The sequence below is a fragment of the Oncorhynchus gorbuscha genome, linkage group LG06, assembly GCF_021184085.1.
Source record: "Oncorhynchus gorbuscha isolate QuinsamMale2020 ecotype Even-year linkage group LG06, OgorEven_v1.0, whole genome shotgun sequence".
NCBI lineage: Eukaryota > Metazoa > Chordata > Actinopteri > Salmoniformes > Salmonidae > Oncorhynchus > Oncorhynchus gorbuscha.
The window spans coordinates 13,276,343-13,293,552 of record NC_060178.1 but is presented as its reverse complement, the minus strand read 5'-3'; the positions used below and the strand labels follow the sequence as shown (position 1 = coordinate 13,293,552).

Below are 17,210 nucleotides of genomic sequence, written 5' to 3'. Positions count from 1 at the left end.
GACATCTTCTGGAAGTTTACTGTAAAAAAGGAGTCATCTTTTGGGATCTGTATATTATATTTCCCTCACTAACTTTAAACATCAGCTATCTGAGCAGCTAACCGATCGCTGCAACTGTACATAGTCCATCTGTAAATAGCCCACCCAATCTACCTACCTCATCCCATATTGTTTTTATTTACTTTTCTGCTCTTTTGCACACCAGTATCTCTACTTGCACATCATCTGCTCATTTATCATTCCAGTGTTAATCTGCTAAATTGTAACTACTTCGCTACTATGGCCTACTTATTGCCTACCTCCTCATGCCTTTTGCACACACTGTATATAGACTTTCTTTTTTTACTATTGTGTTATTTATTGTACGCTTGTTTATTCCATGTGTAACTCTGTTGTTTGTGTCGCACTGCTTTGCTTTGCTTTATCTTGGCCAGGTCGCAGTTGTAAATGAGAACTTGTTCTCAACTAGCCTACCTGGTTAAATAAAGGTGAAATAAAAAATAAATTTAAAAAAGTAGTAATTTTTGGGATCTGTATTCAAATAGTTTTAAAAAGTAGTCATTTTTTCAGATCTGTATTAAAATAGTTCTAGTCACCTCGAAAGTAACTATTTGTTCCTCTGGAAAAATAGTTTCTTTAAACAAAGCATAGTTAAAGCTATAGTTACCCCACATCTGGTGTCCATGATACCCAGCTCACCTGACCAGGGCCTTGACCGTGGACCGTACCACACTGGAGAGCAGGAAGAGAGGAGTGACCAGGATGTGGAACAGGGACAAGGAGGCAAAGGCTACAGCAGGGGACAGGTCAGCCTCCTCAGAGATGTGCACATGGACCACAAATGTCTAGAGGGAGATTACAAGAGGAGAGAGAAAAAAGATTCATAATCACTCCAATAACCAGCATGCATATACAATATATTGTGGGTGAGATTCTGAATCTGGAATCAAATTCAAGTTTGCAACTCAAACTTTTACATAAACATGCATTGATGTCAATGGTAGATGTGTGCTGTGGTCGGAGCTGTGCTCGCATCTTACAGTACAGGATTTGGTCCTGAAATAATAAATATCCCTCAAAGCACGTAAAACTGATTTCTGCAAATGTGTTTACCGTTCATTTAGTTTGTGATTAACTTGAGAATTTTAGGGCTTAACAATGATAAGCAAATCGCTGTCTCCAAAACCCACAGCGCTCATCCAGAAGGACATCAGTTTGTCCTCTCTCTCTATGCCTACATCTCTATTTCATTTGTGTTCCAAAGGGTGAGGGATAAACCAATCACTGTCTCTTTCCAAAATACATTTCACTCATTCAAGGACCTCTCCTTGTGTTCTCTATGCCTGTCTGTTTGCCTGCCTGCCTGCCTGCCTGCCTGCCTGCCTGCCTGCCTGCCTGCCTGCCTGCCTGCCTGCCTGCCTGCCTGCCTGCCTGCCTGCCTGCCTGCCTGCCTGCCTATCTGTCTGCCTGCCTGCCTATCTGTCTGCCTGCCTGCCTATCTGTCTGCCTGCCTATCTGTCTGCCATACTGGATTTGTCACCACACCAACAACTGCCTTAACGGCTCCAGCTACCATAAATATAACTGTGATTTACAGTGGCCTGCCATGTCACAAACCTCTACAGTGTCCCTGGGAAATGTCACTGGCCATCCTTTATAGTGGCAACATGCCAGACTGATTGGATTATGAGCGATACCATTCTAGTCTGGTCTGGTCTGTGCCCTTTACTGGGGAAAAGGGATTGCCCATCCACTGAGAAATATTTTTAGAGGGGGAATTGAGGTGAAAACATGCTGTTCTATGGTGAATAAAGTGAGGGAGGACAGATATTTGGGCTAGGCTGTAGACAGTAGTATATTACAATGTGAGGGAGGACAGATATTTGGGCTAGGCTGTAGACAGTAGTATATTACAATGTGAGGGAGGACAGATATTTGGGCTAGCCTGTAGACAGTAGTATATTACAATGTGAGGGAGGACAGATATTTGGGCTTGGCTGTAGACAGTAGTATATTATAATGTGAGGGAGGACAGATATTTGGGCTTGGCTGTAGACAGTAGTATATTACAATGTGAGGGAGGACAGATATTTGGGCTTGGCTGTAGACAGTAGTATATTATAATGTGAGGGAGGACAGATATTTGGGCTTGGCTGTAGACAGTAGTATATTACAATGTGAGGGAGGACAGATATTTGGGCTTGGCTGTAGACAGTAGTATATTACAATGTGAGGGAGGACAGATATTTGGGCTAGGGTGTAGACAGTATTATGAAGGGCATCTATGAGATATGAATAGGCATTTATGACTGGAATGAATACTCACGGTCAGGACAGCTGCGATAGGGATGGCTGCGTTCATGAATACTGAGAACGAGGAGAGACATAGGCAACATTAGATACGTGACAGTATGGTTCAGATACTGTACATACAGTTTGTTCCAGTCATCCCTCTCACAGGCTCTCTCTCTACAGACAGTGTCTTTCTCCAGGATCTCAGCTCGTGTCTTCCTCTCTGTGTCTTTCTCCAGGATCTCAGCTCGTGTCTTCCTCGCTGTCTTTCTCCAGGATCTCAGCTCGTGTCTTCCTCTCTGTGTCTTTCTCCAGGATCTCAGCTCGTGTCTTCCTCTCTGTGTCTTTCTCCAGGATCTCAGCTCGTGTCTTCCTCTCTGTGTCTTTCTCAGGATCTCAGCTCGTGTCTTCCTCTCTGTGTCTTTCTCCAGGATCTCAGCTCGTGTCTTCCTCTCTGTGTCTTTCTCCAGGATCTCAGCTCGTGTCTTCCTCGCTGTCTTTCTCCAGGATCTCAGCTCGTGTCTTCCTCTCTGTGTCTTTCTCCAGGATCTCAGCTCGTGTCTTCCTCGCTGTCTTTCTCCAGGATCTCAGCTCGTGTCTTCCTCGCTGTGTCTTTCTCCAGGATCTCAGCTCGTGTCTTCCTCTCTGTGTCTTTCTCAGGATCTCAGCTCGTGTCTTCCAAGCTGTCTTTCTCCAGGATCTCAGCTCGTGTCTTCCTCGCTGTCTTTCTCCAGGATCTCAGCTCGTGTCTTCCTCGATGTGTTTTTCTCCTGGGACTCAGCTCAACTGAATGGCTTACAGCGGTTGTTGTCTAGGACTAAACTAGAGCATCAGCAATGGAAGAGGCACACACACATTGAACCATTTCATGCAGTAAAAGGGTGGAGGTTAAAGTTGTGAGTCTTCCTCGCTGTCTTTTGGATCTGCGGTCTTCCTCTCTGGTCTTTCTCCAGGATCTCAGTGTAATGTCATTAATATTGCTGTGATATGACTGTTTTATGTGGTGATTGGTTAAAGTTGTGAGCCCTCTGTGTCTTTTCCAGGATCTCACTGCGATGGTGGTCAGACAGTGTAATGCATTAATATTGCTGTGATATGACATGCAATTTATGTGGTGATTGGTTAAAGTTGGAGTTAAAGTTGTGAGTCCTCCTTTTGTACTGCGGTGGTCAGACAGTGTAATGCATTAATATTGCTGTGATATGACTGTTTTATGTGGTGATTGGTTAAAGTTGTGAGCCCTCCTTTTGTACTGCGGTGGTCAGACAGTGTAATGCATTAATATTGCTGTGATACGACTATTTTATGTGGTGATTGGTTAAATTTGCAAACCACTGAATAATAATTGGGGCAGCAGGTAGCCTAGAGGTTAGAGCGTTGGACTAGTAACTGAAAGGTTGCAAAATCGAATCCCTGAGCTGACAAGGTACAAATCTGTCGTTCTGCCCCTGAAAAAGGCAGTTAACCCTCTGTTCTAGGCCGTCATTGAAAATATGAATTTGTTCTTAACTGACTTGCCTAGTTAAATAAAGGTAAAATAAATAAAAAATACTGCAAAAACAAATCTGATTGCAGAATTGCAAAATCCTGGAGGAACTGACAAGATGACTTAGAAGGCTAAGAATTAAAGAGTTCATTACATGAAACTACTACTACAGTTCATACATTTTATAAACTCTAGCAGGACTGACACAGAGTTGAGAGGGGTAACATTTTATAAACTCTAGCAGGACTGACACAGAGTTGAGAGGGGTAACATTTTATAAACTCTAGCAGGACTGACACAGAGTTGAGAGGGGTAACATTTTATAAACCATGTAGAGGTAGGTAATGTAACTTACTAGATATGGATCTGTAGAGGTAGGTAATGTAACCTACTAGATATGGATGGTGTAGAGCTCTGTGTATTTGAGGTAGGGTAACCTACTAGATATGGATGGTGTAGAGCTCTGTGTATTTGAGGTAGGGTAACCTACTAGATATGGATGGTGTAGAGCTCTGTTTATTTGAGGTAGGGTAACCTACTAGATATGGATGGTGTAGAGCTCTGTGTATTTGAGGTAGGGTAACCTACTAGATATGGATGGTGTAGAGCTCTGTGTATTTGAGGTAAGGTAACCTACTAGATATGGAAGTATATAGGGCAAAGGTCTGCAGACTGGTGAGCTCCTTGCCCCTGGTCTCCTCAACACTATGACAGAAGATGTGTTCCCAGGCGTACAGCTTCAGCAGCTTGATTCCCCGCAGCAACTCATTGGTCTTCTTCAACCGCTCACTGGAGTACTCCTATAGGATGATACACACACACACATCTGAATGACTGGAGTTCTCCTATAGGGTGATACACACACACACATCTGAATGACTGGAGTTCTCCTATAGGGTGATACACACACACACATCTGAATGACTGGAGTTCTCCTATAGGGTGATACACACACACACATCTGAATGACTGGAGTTCTCATATAGGGTGATACACACACACACATCTGAATGACTGGAGTTCTCCTATAGGGTGATACACAGACACACATCTGAATGACTGGAGTTCTCCTATAGGGTGATACACACACACAGACACACATCTGAATGACTGGAGTTCTCCTATAGAGTGATACACACATCTGAATGACTGGAGTTCTCCTATAGGGTGATACACACACTCATCTGAAAGACTGGAGTTCTCCTATAGGGTGATACACACATCTGAATGACTGTAGTTCTCCTATAGGGTGATACACACATCTGAATGACTGGAGTTCTCCTATAGGGTGATACACACACACATCTGAAAGACTGGAGTTCTCCTATAGGGTGATACACACATCTGAATGACTGTAGTTCTCCTATAGGGTGATACACACATCTGAAAGACTGGAGTTCTCCTATAGGGTGGTACACACACACACATCTGAATGACTGGAGTACTCCTTCAAAAGAATACACACAAACATGAACTACTCCTATACCATAGTGCGCACAATCATGAACTACTCCTATACCATAATATACTCCTATAGGATAATACATACATGGAGTACTCCAGACTAATGGGGGAGGCAGTTCCAGTACTCCAGGACCTATGTATGGTTCTGAATGATTTGTAATTGAATGAGGATAACTTTTTGGTTTAGTTTTGTATTCGTTTTTTCTGACATTTGAGGAAGATTCAGGTTTTAGTTTTTCCCTATTCCTTTTTGGATGTCCACTCAGGGTTCAAGTTGGGGAGGATGACCACTCAGGGTTCAAGTTGGGGAGGATGACCACTCAGGGTTCAAGTTGGGAGGATGACCACTCAGGGTTCAAGTTGGGGAGGATGACCACTCAGGGTTCAAGTTGAGGAGGATGACCACTCAGGGTTCAAGTTGGGGAGGATGACCACTCAGGGTTCAAGTTGGGGAGGATGACCACTCAGGGTTCAAGTTGGGGAGGATGACCACTCAGGGTTCAAGTTGGGGAGGATGACCACTCAGGGGTTCAAGTTGGGGAGGATGACCACTCAGGGTTCAGTTGGGGAGATTCAGGGGGGAGGATGACCACTCAGGGTTCAAGTTGGGGAGGATGACCACTCAGGGTTCAAGTTGGGGAGGATGACCACTCAGGGTTCAAGTTGGGGAGGATGACCACTCAGGGTTCAAGTTGGGGAGGATGACCACTCAGGGTTCAAGTTGGGGAGGATGACCACTCAGGGGTTGGGGAGGATGACCACTCAGGGTTCATTTGAGGAGGATGACCATGTTGGGGAGGATGACCACTCAGGGTTACATTTGGGGAGGATGACCACTCAGGGTTCAGTTGGGGAGGATGACCACTCAGGGTTCAAGTTGGGGGGAGGGGATGACCACTCAGGGTTCAAGTTGGGGAGGATGACCACTCAGGGTTCATTTGGGGAGGATGACCACTCAGGGTTCAAGTTGGGAGCATGACCACTCAGGGTTACATTTGAGGAGGATGACCACTCAGGGTTCAAGTTGGGGAGGATGACCACTCAGGGTTCAAGTTTGGGAGGATGACCACTCAGGGTTCACAGTTGGGGAGGATGACCACTCAGGGTTACATTTGAGGAGGATGACCACTCAGGGTTCAAGTTGGGGAGGATGACCACTCAGGGTTACATTTGAGGAGGATGACCACTCAGGGTTACATTTGAGGAGGATGACCACTCAGGGTTACATTTGAGGAGGATGACCACTCAGGGTTGAAGTTGGGGAGGATGACCACTCAGGGTTACATTTGAGGAGGATGACCACTCAGAGGATGACCATCAGGGTTGGGGAGGATGACCACTCAGGGTTCAAGTTGGGGAGGATGACCACTCAGGGTTACATTTGAGGAGGATGACCACTCAGGGTTCAAGTTGGGGAGGATGACCACTCAGGGTTACATTTGAGGAGGATGACCACTCAGGGTTACATTTGAGGAGGATGACCACTCAGGGTTACATTTGAGGAGGATGACCACTCAGGGTTCAAGTTGGGGAGGATGACCACTCAGGGTTCAAGTTGGGGAGCATGACCACTCAGGGTTACATTTGAGGAGGATGACCACTCAGGGTTCAAGTTGGGGAGGATGACCACTCAGGGTTCAAGTTGGGGAGGATGACCACTCAGGGTTCAAGTTGGGGAGGATGACCACTCAGGGTTACATTTGAGGAGGATGACCACTCAGGGTTCAAGTTGGGGAGGATGACCACTCAGGGTTACATTTGAGGAGGATGACCACTCAGGGTTACATTTGAGCAGGATGACCACTCAGGGTTCGAGTTGGGGAGGATGACCACTTAGGGTTCAAGTTGGGGAGGATGACCACTCAGGGTTCAAGTTGGGGAGGATGACCACTCAGGGTTCGAGTTGGGGAGGATGACCACTCAGGGTTCAAGTTGGGGAGGATGACCACTCAGGGTTCGAGTTGGGGAGGATGACCACTCAGGGGTCAAGTTGGGGAGGATGACCATTCAGGGTTCAAGTTGGGGAGGATGACCACTCAGGGTTCAAGTTGGGGAGGATGAATGCAGGAGCAGGATAAGACACCCTCTTTGTGACTGATGGCTGACACAGGGGCATGACGTACGTGATATGCCTATCTGGCTTATATGATTATGATGATCATAATGCTTCTTGACAGTGTCATAAAGTGTATTTTCTACAAGATATTTATATGATGAAAGAAACATGACTGTAAAGAATTCATTACAACAACAAATATTTAAGAAACAAACTTTCAAACACATTTGAATAAAGGGGTTCGAGTTGGGGAGGATGACCAGGGTTCACTCAGGGTTCAAGTTAGGGAGGATGACCAGGGTTCGAGTAGGTTTTGACACTCTTTTGTAGGTGTCATAACCAGCCATAAAATAATGCAATATATGTCACAACAGGTGTGAATATCTGGGTCATCATGACAGTGTTAGGACCATATTATGACAAGTTATATCAGCTGTTGTGACATATGACAAGTTATATCAGCTGTTGTGACATATGACAAGTTATATCAGCTGTTGTGACATATGACAAGTTATATCAGCTGTTGTGACATATGACAAGTTATAAGTTATATCAGCTGTTGTGACATATGACAAGTTATATCAGCTGTTGTGACATATGACAAGTTATATCAGCTGTTGTGACATATGACAAGTTATATCAGCTGTTGTGACATATGACAAGTTATATCAGCTGTTGTGACATATGACAAGTTATATCAGCTGTTGTGACATATGACAAGTTATATCAGCTGTTGTGACATATGACAAGTTATATCAGCTGTTGTGACATATGACAAGTTATATCAGCTGTTGTGACATATGACAAGTTATATCAGCTGTTGTGACATATGACAAGTTATATCAGCTGTTGTGACATATGACAAGTTATATCAGCTGTTGTGACATATGACAAGTTATATCAGCTGTTGTGACATATGACAAGTTATATCAGCTGTTGTGACATATGACAAGTTATATCAGCTGTTGTGACATATGACAAGTTATGTCTGCTGTTGTGACATATGACAAGTTATATCAGCTGTTGTGACATATGACAAGTTATATCAGCTGTTGTGACATATGACAAGTTATATCAGCTGTTGTGACATATGACAAGTTATATCAGCTGTTGTGACATATGACAAGTTATGTCTGCTGTTGTGACATATGACAAGTTATATCAGCTGTTGTGACATATGACAAGTTATATCAGCTGTTGTGACATATGACAAGTTATATCAGCTGTTGTGACATATGACAAGTTATGTCTGCTGTTGTGACATATGACAAGTTATATCAGCTGTTGTGACATATGACAAGTTATATCAGCTGTTGTGACATATGACAAGTTATATCAGCTGTTGTGACATATGACAAGTTATATCAGCTGTTGTGACATATGACAAGTTATATCAGCTGTTGTGACATATGACAAGTTATATCAGCTGTTGTGACATATGACAAGTTATATCAGCTGTTGTGACATATGACAAGTTATATCAGCTGTTGTGACATATGACAAGTTATATCAGCTGTTGTGACATATGACAAGTTATGTCTGCTGTTATTACATATTATGACATGGTTATGAACGTTTCATAACGTGTTACAACACAGAGTGTCAAGCAAAGTGTTACCATTTGACAGCGTGGCATTATGGGAATGAGCAGTGGGACATTGGAGAGAGAAGCAAACAAAGCTCAAAGACATATTTTGTGATGAATGATTATGGTTGAAAAATAATAATTGTTCATAACAATCGGCTTTAAATAATGATCAGTAAGAAACCAAAGGTTATCCATGAGTTTTAGCTGAAGATGTGTGTGTGCATGCTGTCAAAGGATCACATTACATAATTCAGCGGTATGACATCTATTCTAATCTCTTCCACAAGGAAGATCTGGAACAGTCTACACACAGGTTGTTAGATGGTTGGTCTCCTCGGAACAGTGCTATGTTACAGTCCACACAGAACGCTGTTTATCAAAAAGCTAATTGCTTAATGACGGGTGCTACTGTAGCACAGTTGGTAGTGCGTGGTCCTTCCAACTCCAAGACAGTGGGTTTGATTCCTGGGACCACCTTTAAGTAATATGTATGCATGCCTAGCTATAAATCACTTTGGATAAAAAAAAGTCTGCTAAATGGCATATTACTTACCAGAGTGCTCTTCTGTGCTTGGGACAGCTTGGTGGCCACAAAGTACTGGACAGGGGCCAGGACAGCGATGACTGTGGCCCCGATCAAGGCACTGATCCCCAGGAGGTAGTAGAGTAGAATCACCCCCACAATGATCTGGACAATACAATACACAAACTAGTTCCAGGTTTTTAAACCTTGGAAATGTTGAGATCAGGGAAAATATTTGATTGTATGCCTGATTGAGAATGGAACACGTCTCGCTCGCTCGCTCGCTCACTCACTCACTCACTCACTCACTCACTCACTCACTCACTCACTCACTCACTCACTCACTCACTCAATATGCAATTAACCTGAGAGTGGTAGGAGATGAGATTACTGTGTTGAATAATGACAGAGTGGTAGGAGATGAGATTACTGTGTTGAATAATGACAGTGGTAGAGATGGTACTGTGTTGAATAATGAGATAGGAGATTACTGTGTTGAATAATGACAGAGAGGTAGGAGATGAGATTACTGTGTTGAATAATAACAGAGAGGTAGGAGATGAGATTACTGTGTTGAATAATGACAGAGTGGTAGGAGATGAGACTACTGTGTTGAATAATGACAGAGTGGTAGGAGATGAGACTACTGTGTTGAATAATGACAGAGTGGTAGGAGATGAGATTACTGTGTTGAATAATGACAGAGAGGTAGGAGATGAGACTACTGTGTTGAATAATGACAGAGAGGTAGGAGATGAGACTACTGTGTTGAATAATGACAGAGAGGTAGGAGATGAGATTACTGTGTTGAATAATGACAGAGTGGTAGGAGATGAGATTACTGTGTTGAATAATGACAGAGTGGTAGGAGATGAGACTACTGTGTTGAATAATGACAGAGTGGTAGGAGATGAGATTACTGTGTTGAATAATGACAGAGTGGTAGGAGATGAGATTACTGTGTTGAATAATGACAGAGAGGTAGGAGATGAGATTACTGTGTTGAATAATGACAGAGAGTGGTAGGAGATGAGATTACTGTGTTGAATAATGACAGAGAGGTAGGAGATGAGATTACTAACTTCCACGATGAATACAAGGCCCTCCCCCGCCCTCCACGACTACATTTTGCTCCTCCCTTCCTATAGGCAGAAACTCAAACAGGATGTAGCCGTGTTAAGAACTATTCAACGCTGGTCTGACCAATCGGAATCCACGCTTCAAGATTGTTTTTATCACGCGGACTGGGACATGTTCCGGGTAGCCTCAGATTATAATATAGACGTTTACACTGATTTGGTCAGTGAGTTTATAAGGAAGTGCATAGGAGATATTATGCCCACTGTGACTACTAAAACCTACCCTAACCATAAACCGTGGATAGACGGCAGCATTCGTGCAAAACTGAAAGCGCAAACCACCACATTTAACCATGGAAAGGTGACTGGGATTATGGCTGAATACAAGCAGTATAGTTATTCCCTCCGCAAGGCAATCAAACAAGCGAAATGTCAGTATAGAGACAAAGTGGAGCCGCAATTCAACGGCTCAGACACAAGACGTAGTAGCAGGGTCTACAGACAATCACGAACTACAAAAAGAAAATAAGCCACGTCATGGACACCGACGTCTTGCTTCAGACAAACTAAACACTTTCTTTGCCCGCTTTGAGGATAATACAGTGCCACCGACATGGCCCGCTACCAATGACTGTGGGGTCTCCTTCTCTGTGGCTGATGTGAGTAAGACATTTAAACGTGTTAACCCTCGCAAGGCTGCCAGCCCAGTTGACATCCCTAGCCGCGTCCTCAGAGTATGTGCAGACCGTCTGGCTGGAGTGTTTATGGACATATTCAATATCTCCCTATCACAGTCTGCTGTCCCCACCTGCTTTAAGATGGCCACCATTGTTCCTGTACCCAAGAAGGCAAAGGTAACGGAATTAAATGACCATCACCCTGTAGGAGATGAGATTAATGTGTTGAATAATGACAGAGTGGTAGGAGATGAGATTACTGTGTTGAATAATGACAGAGAGGTAGGAGATGAGACTACTGTGTTGAATAATGACAGAGAGGTAGGAGATGAGACTACAGTGTTGAATAATGACAGAGAGGTAGGAGATGAGATTACAGTGTTGAATAATGACAGAGAGGTAGGAGATGAGATTACTGTGTTGAATAATAACAGAGAGGTAGGAGATGAGATTACTGTGTTGAATAATAACAGAGAGGTAGGAGATGTGAATAAATGAGGAGGAAACTGGTATGGAATTATCTGGATGTGGATTTAAAGACAGAATTACAGTGCATTTGGAAAGTATTCAGACCCCTTGACTTTTTCCACATTTTGTTATGTTACAGCCTTTTTCTAAAATGGATTAAATAAATAAAAATCCTCATCAATCTACACACAATACCAATCTACACACAAGGCACCTAAAAGACTCTCAGACCATGAAAAACAAGATTCTTTGGTCTGATGAAATCAAGATTGAACTCTTTGCCCTGAATGACAAGCGTCACGTCTGGACAAGACCTGGCACCATCCCTATGGTGTCACGTCTGCTACCGCTCTTACTTCCTCTGGCCCTCGAGGGCGCCAGACTCCCCAACATTATGCACTCAAGCCAATCTCAGTACGCACACCTGCTTTTCCCCGTCACGCGCATCAGCGCTCATTCGACTCACATGGACTCAATTTCTTGTGTAATTTCCTTCCCTATATCTGTCTGTTTCCTAGCTCTGTACCCTGCTTCGGGATTGTTTGTCATATGTCCTTATTTACCCGTGTGCTGGCGCTGTTCCTGTCGTGTTATATGTCTGTTCCTGAATAAAAGTTTGACTCCCTATACCTGCTTCTCATCTCCGGCGTCAGGTCCTTGCATACGGTGGCATGATGGTGGCAGCATCATTCTGTGAAGATGTTTTTCAGAGGCAGGGACTGGGAGACTAGTCGGAATCGATGGAAAGATGAACGGAGCAAAGTACAGAGAGATTCTTGATGAAAACCTGCTCCGGAGCACTCAGGACCTCAGACTGGGTCGAAGGTTCACCTTCCAACAGGACAACAACCCTAAGCACACAGCAAAGACAACACAGGAGTGGCTTCGGGACAAGTCTCTGAATGTCCTTGAGTGGTCCAGCCAGAGCCCGGACTTGAACCCAATCAAACACACCAAGACAGTCGTGAAGAGGGCACGACAATACCTATACCCCATCAGGAGATATTTGGCATGGGTCCTCAGATCCATGCCAGTTCTACAGCTGCACCATCGAGAGCATCCTGACCGGTTGCATCACCGCCTGGTATGGCAACTGCTTGGCCTCCGTACATCACTGGGGCCAAGCTTCCTGCAATCCAGGACCTCTATACCAGGCAGTGTCAGAGGAAGGCTCTAAAATTGCCAAAGTCTCAAGCCACCCTAGTCATAGACTGTTCTCTCTACTACCGCACAGCCAGCTGTACCAGAGCGCCAAATCTCGGTCCAAAGGGCTTCTTAACAGCTTCTACCCCCAAGCCATAAGACTCCTGAACAGCTAATCAAATGGCTACCCGGACTATTTGCATTGTTCCCCCACCCCCATTCTTACACTGTTGCTACTCTCAGTTTATTATCCATGCTTTATCTCTGAAGTGACTATGCATGTACATATTACCTCAATTACCTGGACTAACCGGTGCCCCCGCACATTGACTGTTCTAGTAATCCCTGTATGTAGCCCTGCTACTGTTATTTTATTGTTGTTTTCTTCTTTATTTAAATGTTTTATTTTATATTTATTTTACTTCATCTGCCAAGTTTGTAGCGTCATACCCAAAAAGACTCAAGGCGTAATCGCTGCCAAAGGTGCTTCAACAAAGTACTGAGTAAAGGGTCTGAATACTTATGTAAATTTGAAGTTTAAGTTGTATTTTTTTTAAATAAATTTGCACAAATGTCTTAATCTGTTTTTGTTTTGTCATTATGGGGTATTATGTGTAGATTGATGAGGAAGAAAAATGATTTAATTCATTTTAGAATAAGGCTGTAATGTAACAAATTGTGGAAAAAGTCAAGGGGTCTGAATACTTTCAGAATGCACTGTAATCACAAGACAGACCCTGCACATCCACACACACACACTGTGTCCCTGCACAAACATTTAGGAGAGAGTGTGAGGTTTTTTAAACCAATGCTTCGTCCTTCACAAAAACATGGTGAATCATGAGACCTTTCCAGCCTGTATGCCTGTATTAATTGCATTCTTCACCACAGAAACTGCATTGAACATGATGGATTAGTCATGTTGAGTTCATTCACCTGGCTTTGGCTCCTGTCCTGTCTTGGCATCTGTATGGTAATGCTAATAAATTATGATTTAATTGTGATATAAGGATATCTTGATGGATGATTAATGTGTTGTGTTCCTCCACCTGGCCTTGGCTCCTGTCCTGTATGTCCTGGCATCCTCATGGTGACAGCTTGATACACACATCCCCAGGATTCACAGGGAGGGGGAGGGGTACAGCACTAAGTGATGGAGATGGATGTGACATTTCATACTAGTGTCATGATGTTGGCCTGGGGAATAGGTTTATGACAGTCATAAATTCCTCTTCCCCCTTTTTTCCTCTCTCTAACCTACTGAGGTTACGTTTAAAAACAACTTGTTTAACATAGAGATTCTGGGAACATCAGTAGGTGGTGGGAAATGAACTATATTCTGGTAATCCGAACAATTTAACATATGCAGTGGTACTTAATGAATATGATGTCAGTTCGGTTGTCATCTGAGACATTCTCATCAATGATAAGATGACAAACTCTACAGTGGAAAGTCTACACATCAGAGTTATCGGATTCACATGGAATTGTTGTTCAATTTAAATGTTTGAAAATTAAATTATTTGTAATGGGATGAAATGTGATTTTAGCTTCTAAAATGTGAGATGTGGGTTTTCATAAGTAAGGGCTGCTCACTCAGTGGCCCACCTCTGTGAAGGGACATGGGCTATAAAACCTTTCAAACACACCCTCTTCTCCCTTCCTATATAAAGCCTTGATGACAACAGAACTTCCTGTTCCGAAGATGTGGGGACGACGGTCCTATGTCAGAATAGTTCAGATAATAACTACAGAACGAAGCCAACATCAGCGTGAGCTTTGGTTGCGAATGGTATGAACTTTGAACTCTTATTCACTACAGAAGTGATACCTCCTAGCCGTTGGGTTAGCAACAGCAGATGCAACGAGGGTTAGGAAGGAACAGACAGAGTATCCCGTCTATCACCCAATGACGTTACTACAACGTATCCAATTGTCAACCAGAGACATTCTTCAAATGACAAAGGACTCGGTTTGGCAACCCGGCCTTCCATCTACCACCAACCTACTGAAGCGCAGCTCAGAGTAAATATTTATTGCATTTTCCATCTCCAAATGAGCGGTAATTTAGAATGCATAAGATACTGTATTTATGATAGCACAGCTTCTCCCTTTGTTCCTCAGTCTCCCGCTCTTTCACTCAACCCAGACCCTTTTCCTTTGTGTAACAAGCTGTCATATCTGTTCCGCCCGCTTGGGATGTTTTCCTTTGTTTTTGAAAGATACAACGTTAACCATCGATTTCTCAACAACATCTGAATTTAGCAAGTGCTATCGACAGATAAATTGTGAAAAGTGATGGGCTACTTTCTGCACATGCCACGGTCAGTGTGAACCAGAGTGACTTGACACAACGCTGGTCAAACAAGATGCTACAAACAAAACAGAGTTAAATGGTTCCAGTCTGCCGTGAAGCGTTTATCTATGTATAAGAGTCTAGCTACATTTTCAGAAATAAGTTTCTAATTTAGTCAGAAAGTCATTTTATTGCAACATTTTCTAGCTCTGAGTCTCTGCTTTTATCCAATTTAAAAAACACCACTTAAAATTGTACTACATAAGAACAAATCGAGGCAGTCGTCACAAATAGGTCACCAGTAAAAGGTTTAAGACCTGCTACCACTCTGATCTGTTTCATATATACATACATTTAGGTGTCTGGGAACTACTGCCACATATCACTTACATTGGTACACGACTCTCACTAATGGGTGAAACAAATATAGCCACTTACACGGCACGCCTTAAAATATGTTAATTAGTCAGCGATTCTTTCTCCTCCCACAATATTTCTCCACAATGCACCACATCCACAGTATGCTGCAGCAAATATATTTATATTTATATTTATATATATATATATATATATATATATATATATATAAACATCACTTTATTGTTCAATTGTTAAAAAATAAAATCAGCAATTTCTAAAAGTGAATATTTAACTGTATATTACACTATGCCAACTGATATTTGGTGTTTTCTTTCACTTGCACTTTAATAAGCCTTAACAAAGGCTTGTAAACTGACATTGACTACAGGGAAAAACAGATGAAAGGGATCTGGCTAGAATTAGAATGGATTGTAATGCTATGTTAGAAGACCAGAGCAGACTTAGGAAGTAGCCAGAGTGAGACTTAAACCTGCAGCCCTGTGTCTATGAGTCCAACACCTTCACGCGTAGAGGTCTGAACCTCTTGATGGGGTCATTGGTATCCAGTATGGTTGTAAAACCTTGGCCACTGTTTTTGTCTCTGGCAGATCTCATTATGTAACCCTGAAGAAGGCCCTGTGTGCTAAAATGTTGGTGATACCCAATAACTCATTGGGAGTGTGGGAGTGTGCAACCTTCTTTATGTTTTCACAAGTTTACTTTTCTGTTATTTAGCACCTTTCTAACTATTTGCGTGTGTGTCAAATGTTAGCTTTTTATTAGATTGGTTCTCTTAATGTGGACAATCTTGAAAATGGTATTGAACTCTTTGGAATAGCACTTGGGCACAAAAAATATGCTGGTTTCTAGAACTGCCGTGAATCAAATGAAAAAGGGAAATTAAATTATAGAGGACCAAAAATATGTGTCACCAAGGCTGCCTGGAACATTATATTGGAAAATGGACGCTCTTGACATCTGTTGAACTCCTTGGAATTGGCCTTATGCACAGAAAGAAGAGAGATTTATAGCGAAGGAGGATCAGAGGCGTAGTAATGCTGCTGAATAATTGTCGTTACAACTAACTACTCTATGCCTTTGAAATACGAGGCAAGAATCAACATATTGTCAACGCTGTAAGTCAGAGGGTTTGGTATGGACACACACGTGCCTGAGCTGAGAAAACCATTCATATAAAACACATCCAGTAGTAAATTGTTTTCTGACATGGATTCATCCGTTCATTCTCCCCTCATTTGGACAGGAACAAATAGTTCAACTAAACTTCCTAAAGTATTCTTAGTGTAGCCCAACATATTTCATTTAGCTTTTATCGTTTTCAATTTCATGCATTATGAACCCCCCCAGACAGTCTTCTTCACTCCTCTACTTAATCCCTAAAACTAATCCGTGTGCCTATAGTGTCAGTCAGAACCACTGTTACACTGTTACTCTAAGCTTGTTTTCTACAATGGTTTGGGCCTAGGATTTTTACTCTTGTTAAATGCACACAATGTCACATTGTGAAGAACACAAATGAAAGGTAACAAAATGGAATCTTACTCTACCAGGGAAAAGAGAGAGAGTGTGAGAGAGAGAGAAAGAGGGAAAATGTGAGTCGGGAGACACAGCATTCTCCCTGGTAGAGAGAGATAAGGGACCTCTCAGCTTGAACTAACAAATAAACTTCTCTTACCAGACTGACCGACTGACTGACTGACTGACCGACAGACAGACAAGTATATTGGGCAAACAACAAGACGCCCACGACAAAAGTA

At 42.8% G+C, this 17,210-nt stretch overlaps 1 protein-coding gene across 4 annotated transcripts in view; it reads right to left on the bottom strand.

Moving 5' to 3' along the window:
* The window catches only part of LOC124037570 (ATP-binding cassette sub-family C member 8-like), a 149,257-nt gene that overhangs the window by 74,553 nt on the left and 57,494 nt on the right, over positions 1-17,210 (bottom strand). For all 4 annotated transcript variants that reach the window (XM_046352396.1, XM_046352395.1, XM_046352398.1 and 1 more), the window contains 4 exons: positions 9,440-9,574; positions 4,416-4,578; positions 2,327-2,367; positions 700-845 (listed from right to left, as the gene is read on the bottom strand). In XM_046352396.1, the coding sequence (XP_046208352.1) occupies positions 700-845; positions 2,327-2,367; positions 4,416-4,578; positions 9,440-9,574 (485 nt within the window). The remainder of the gene's footprint in view (positions 1-699; positions 846-2,326; positions 2,368-4,415; positions 4,579-9,439; positions 9,575-17,210) is intronic.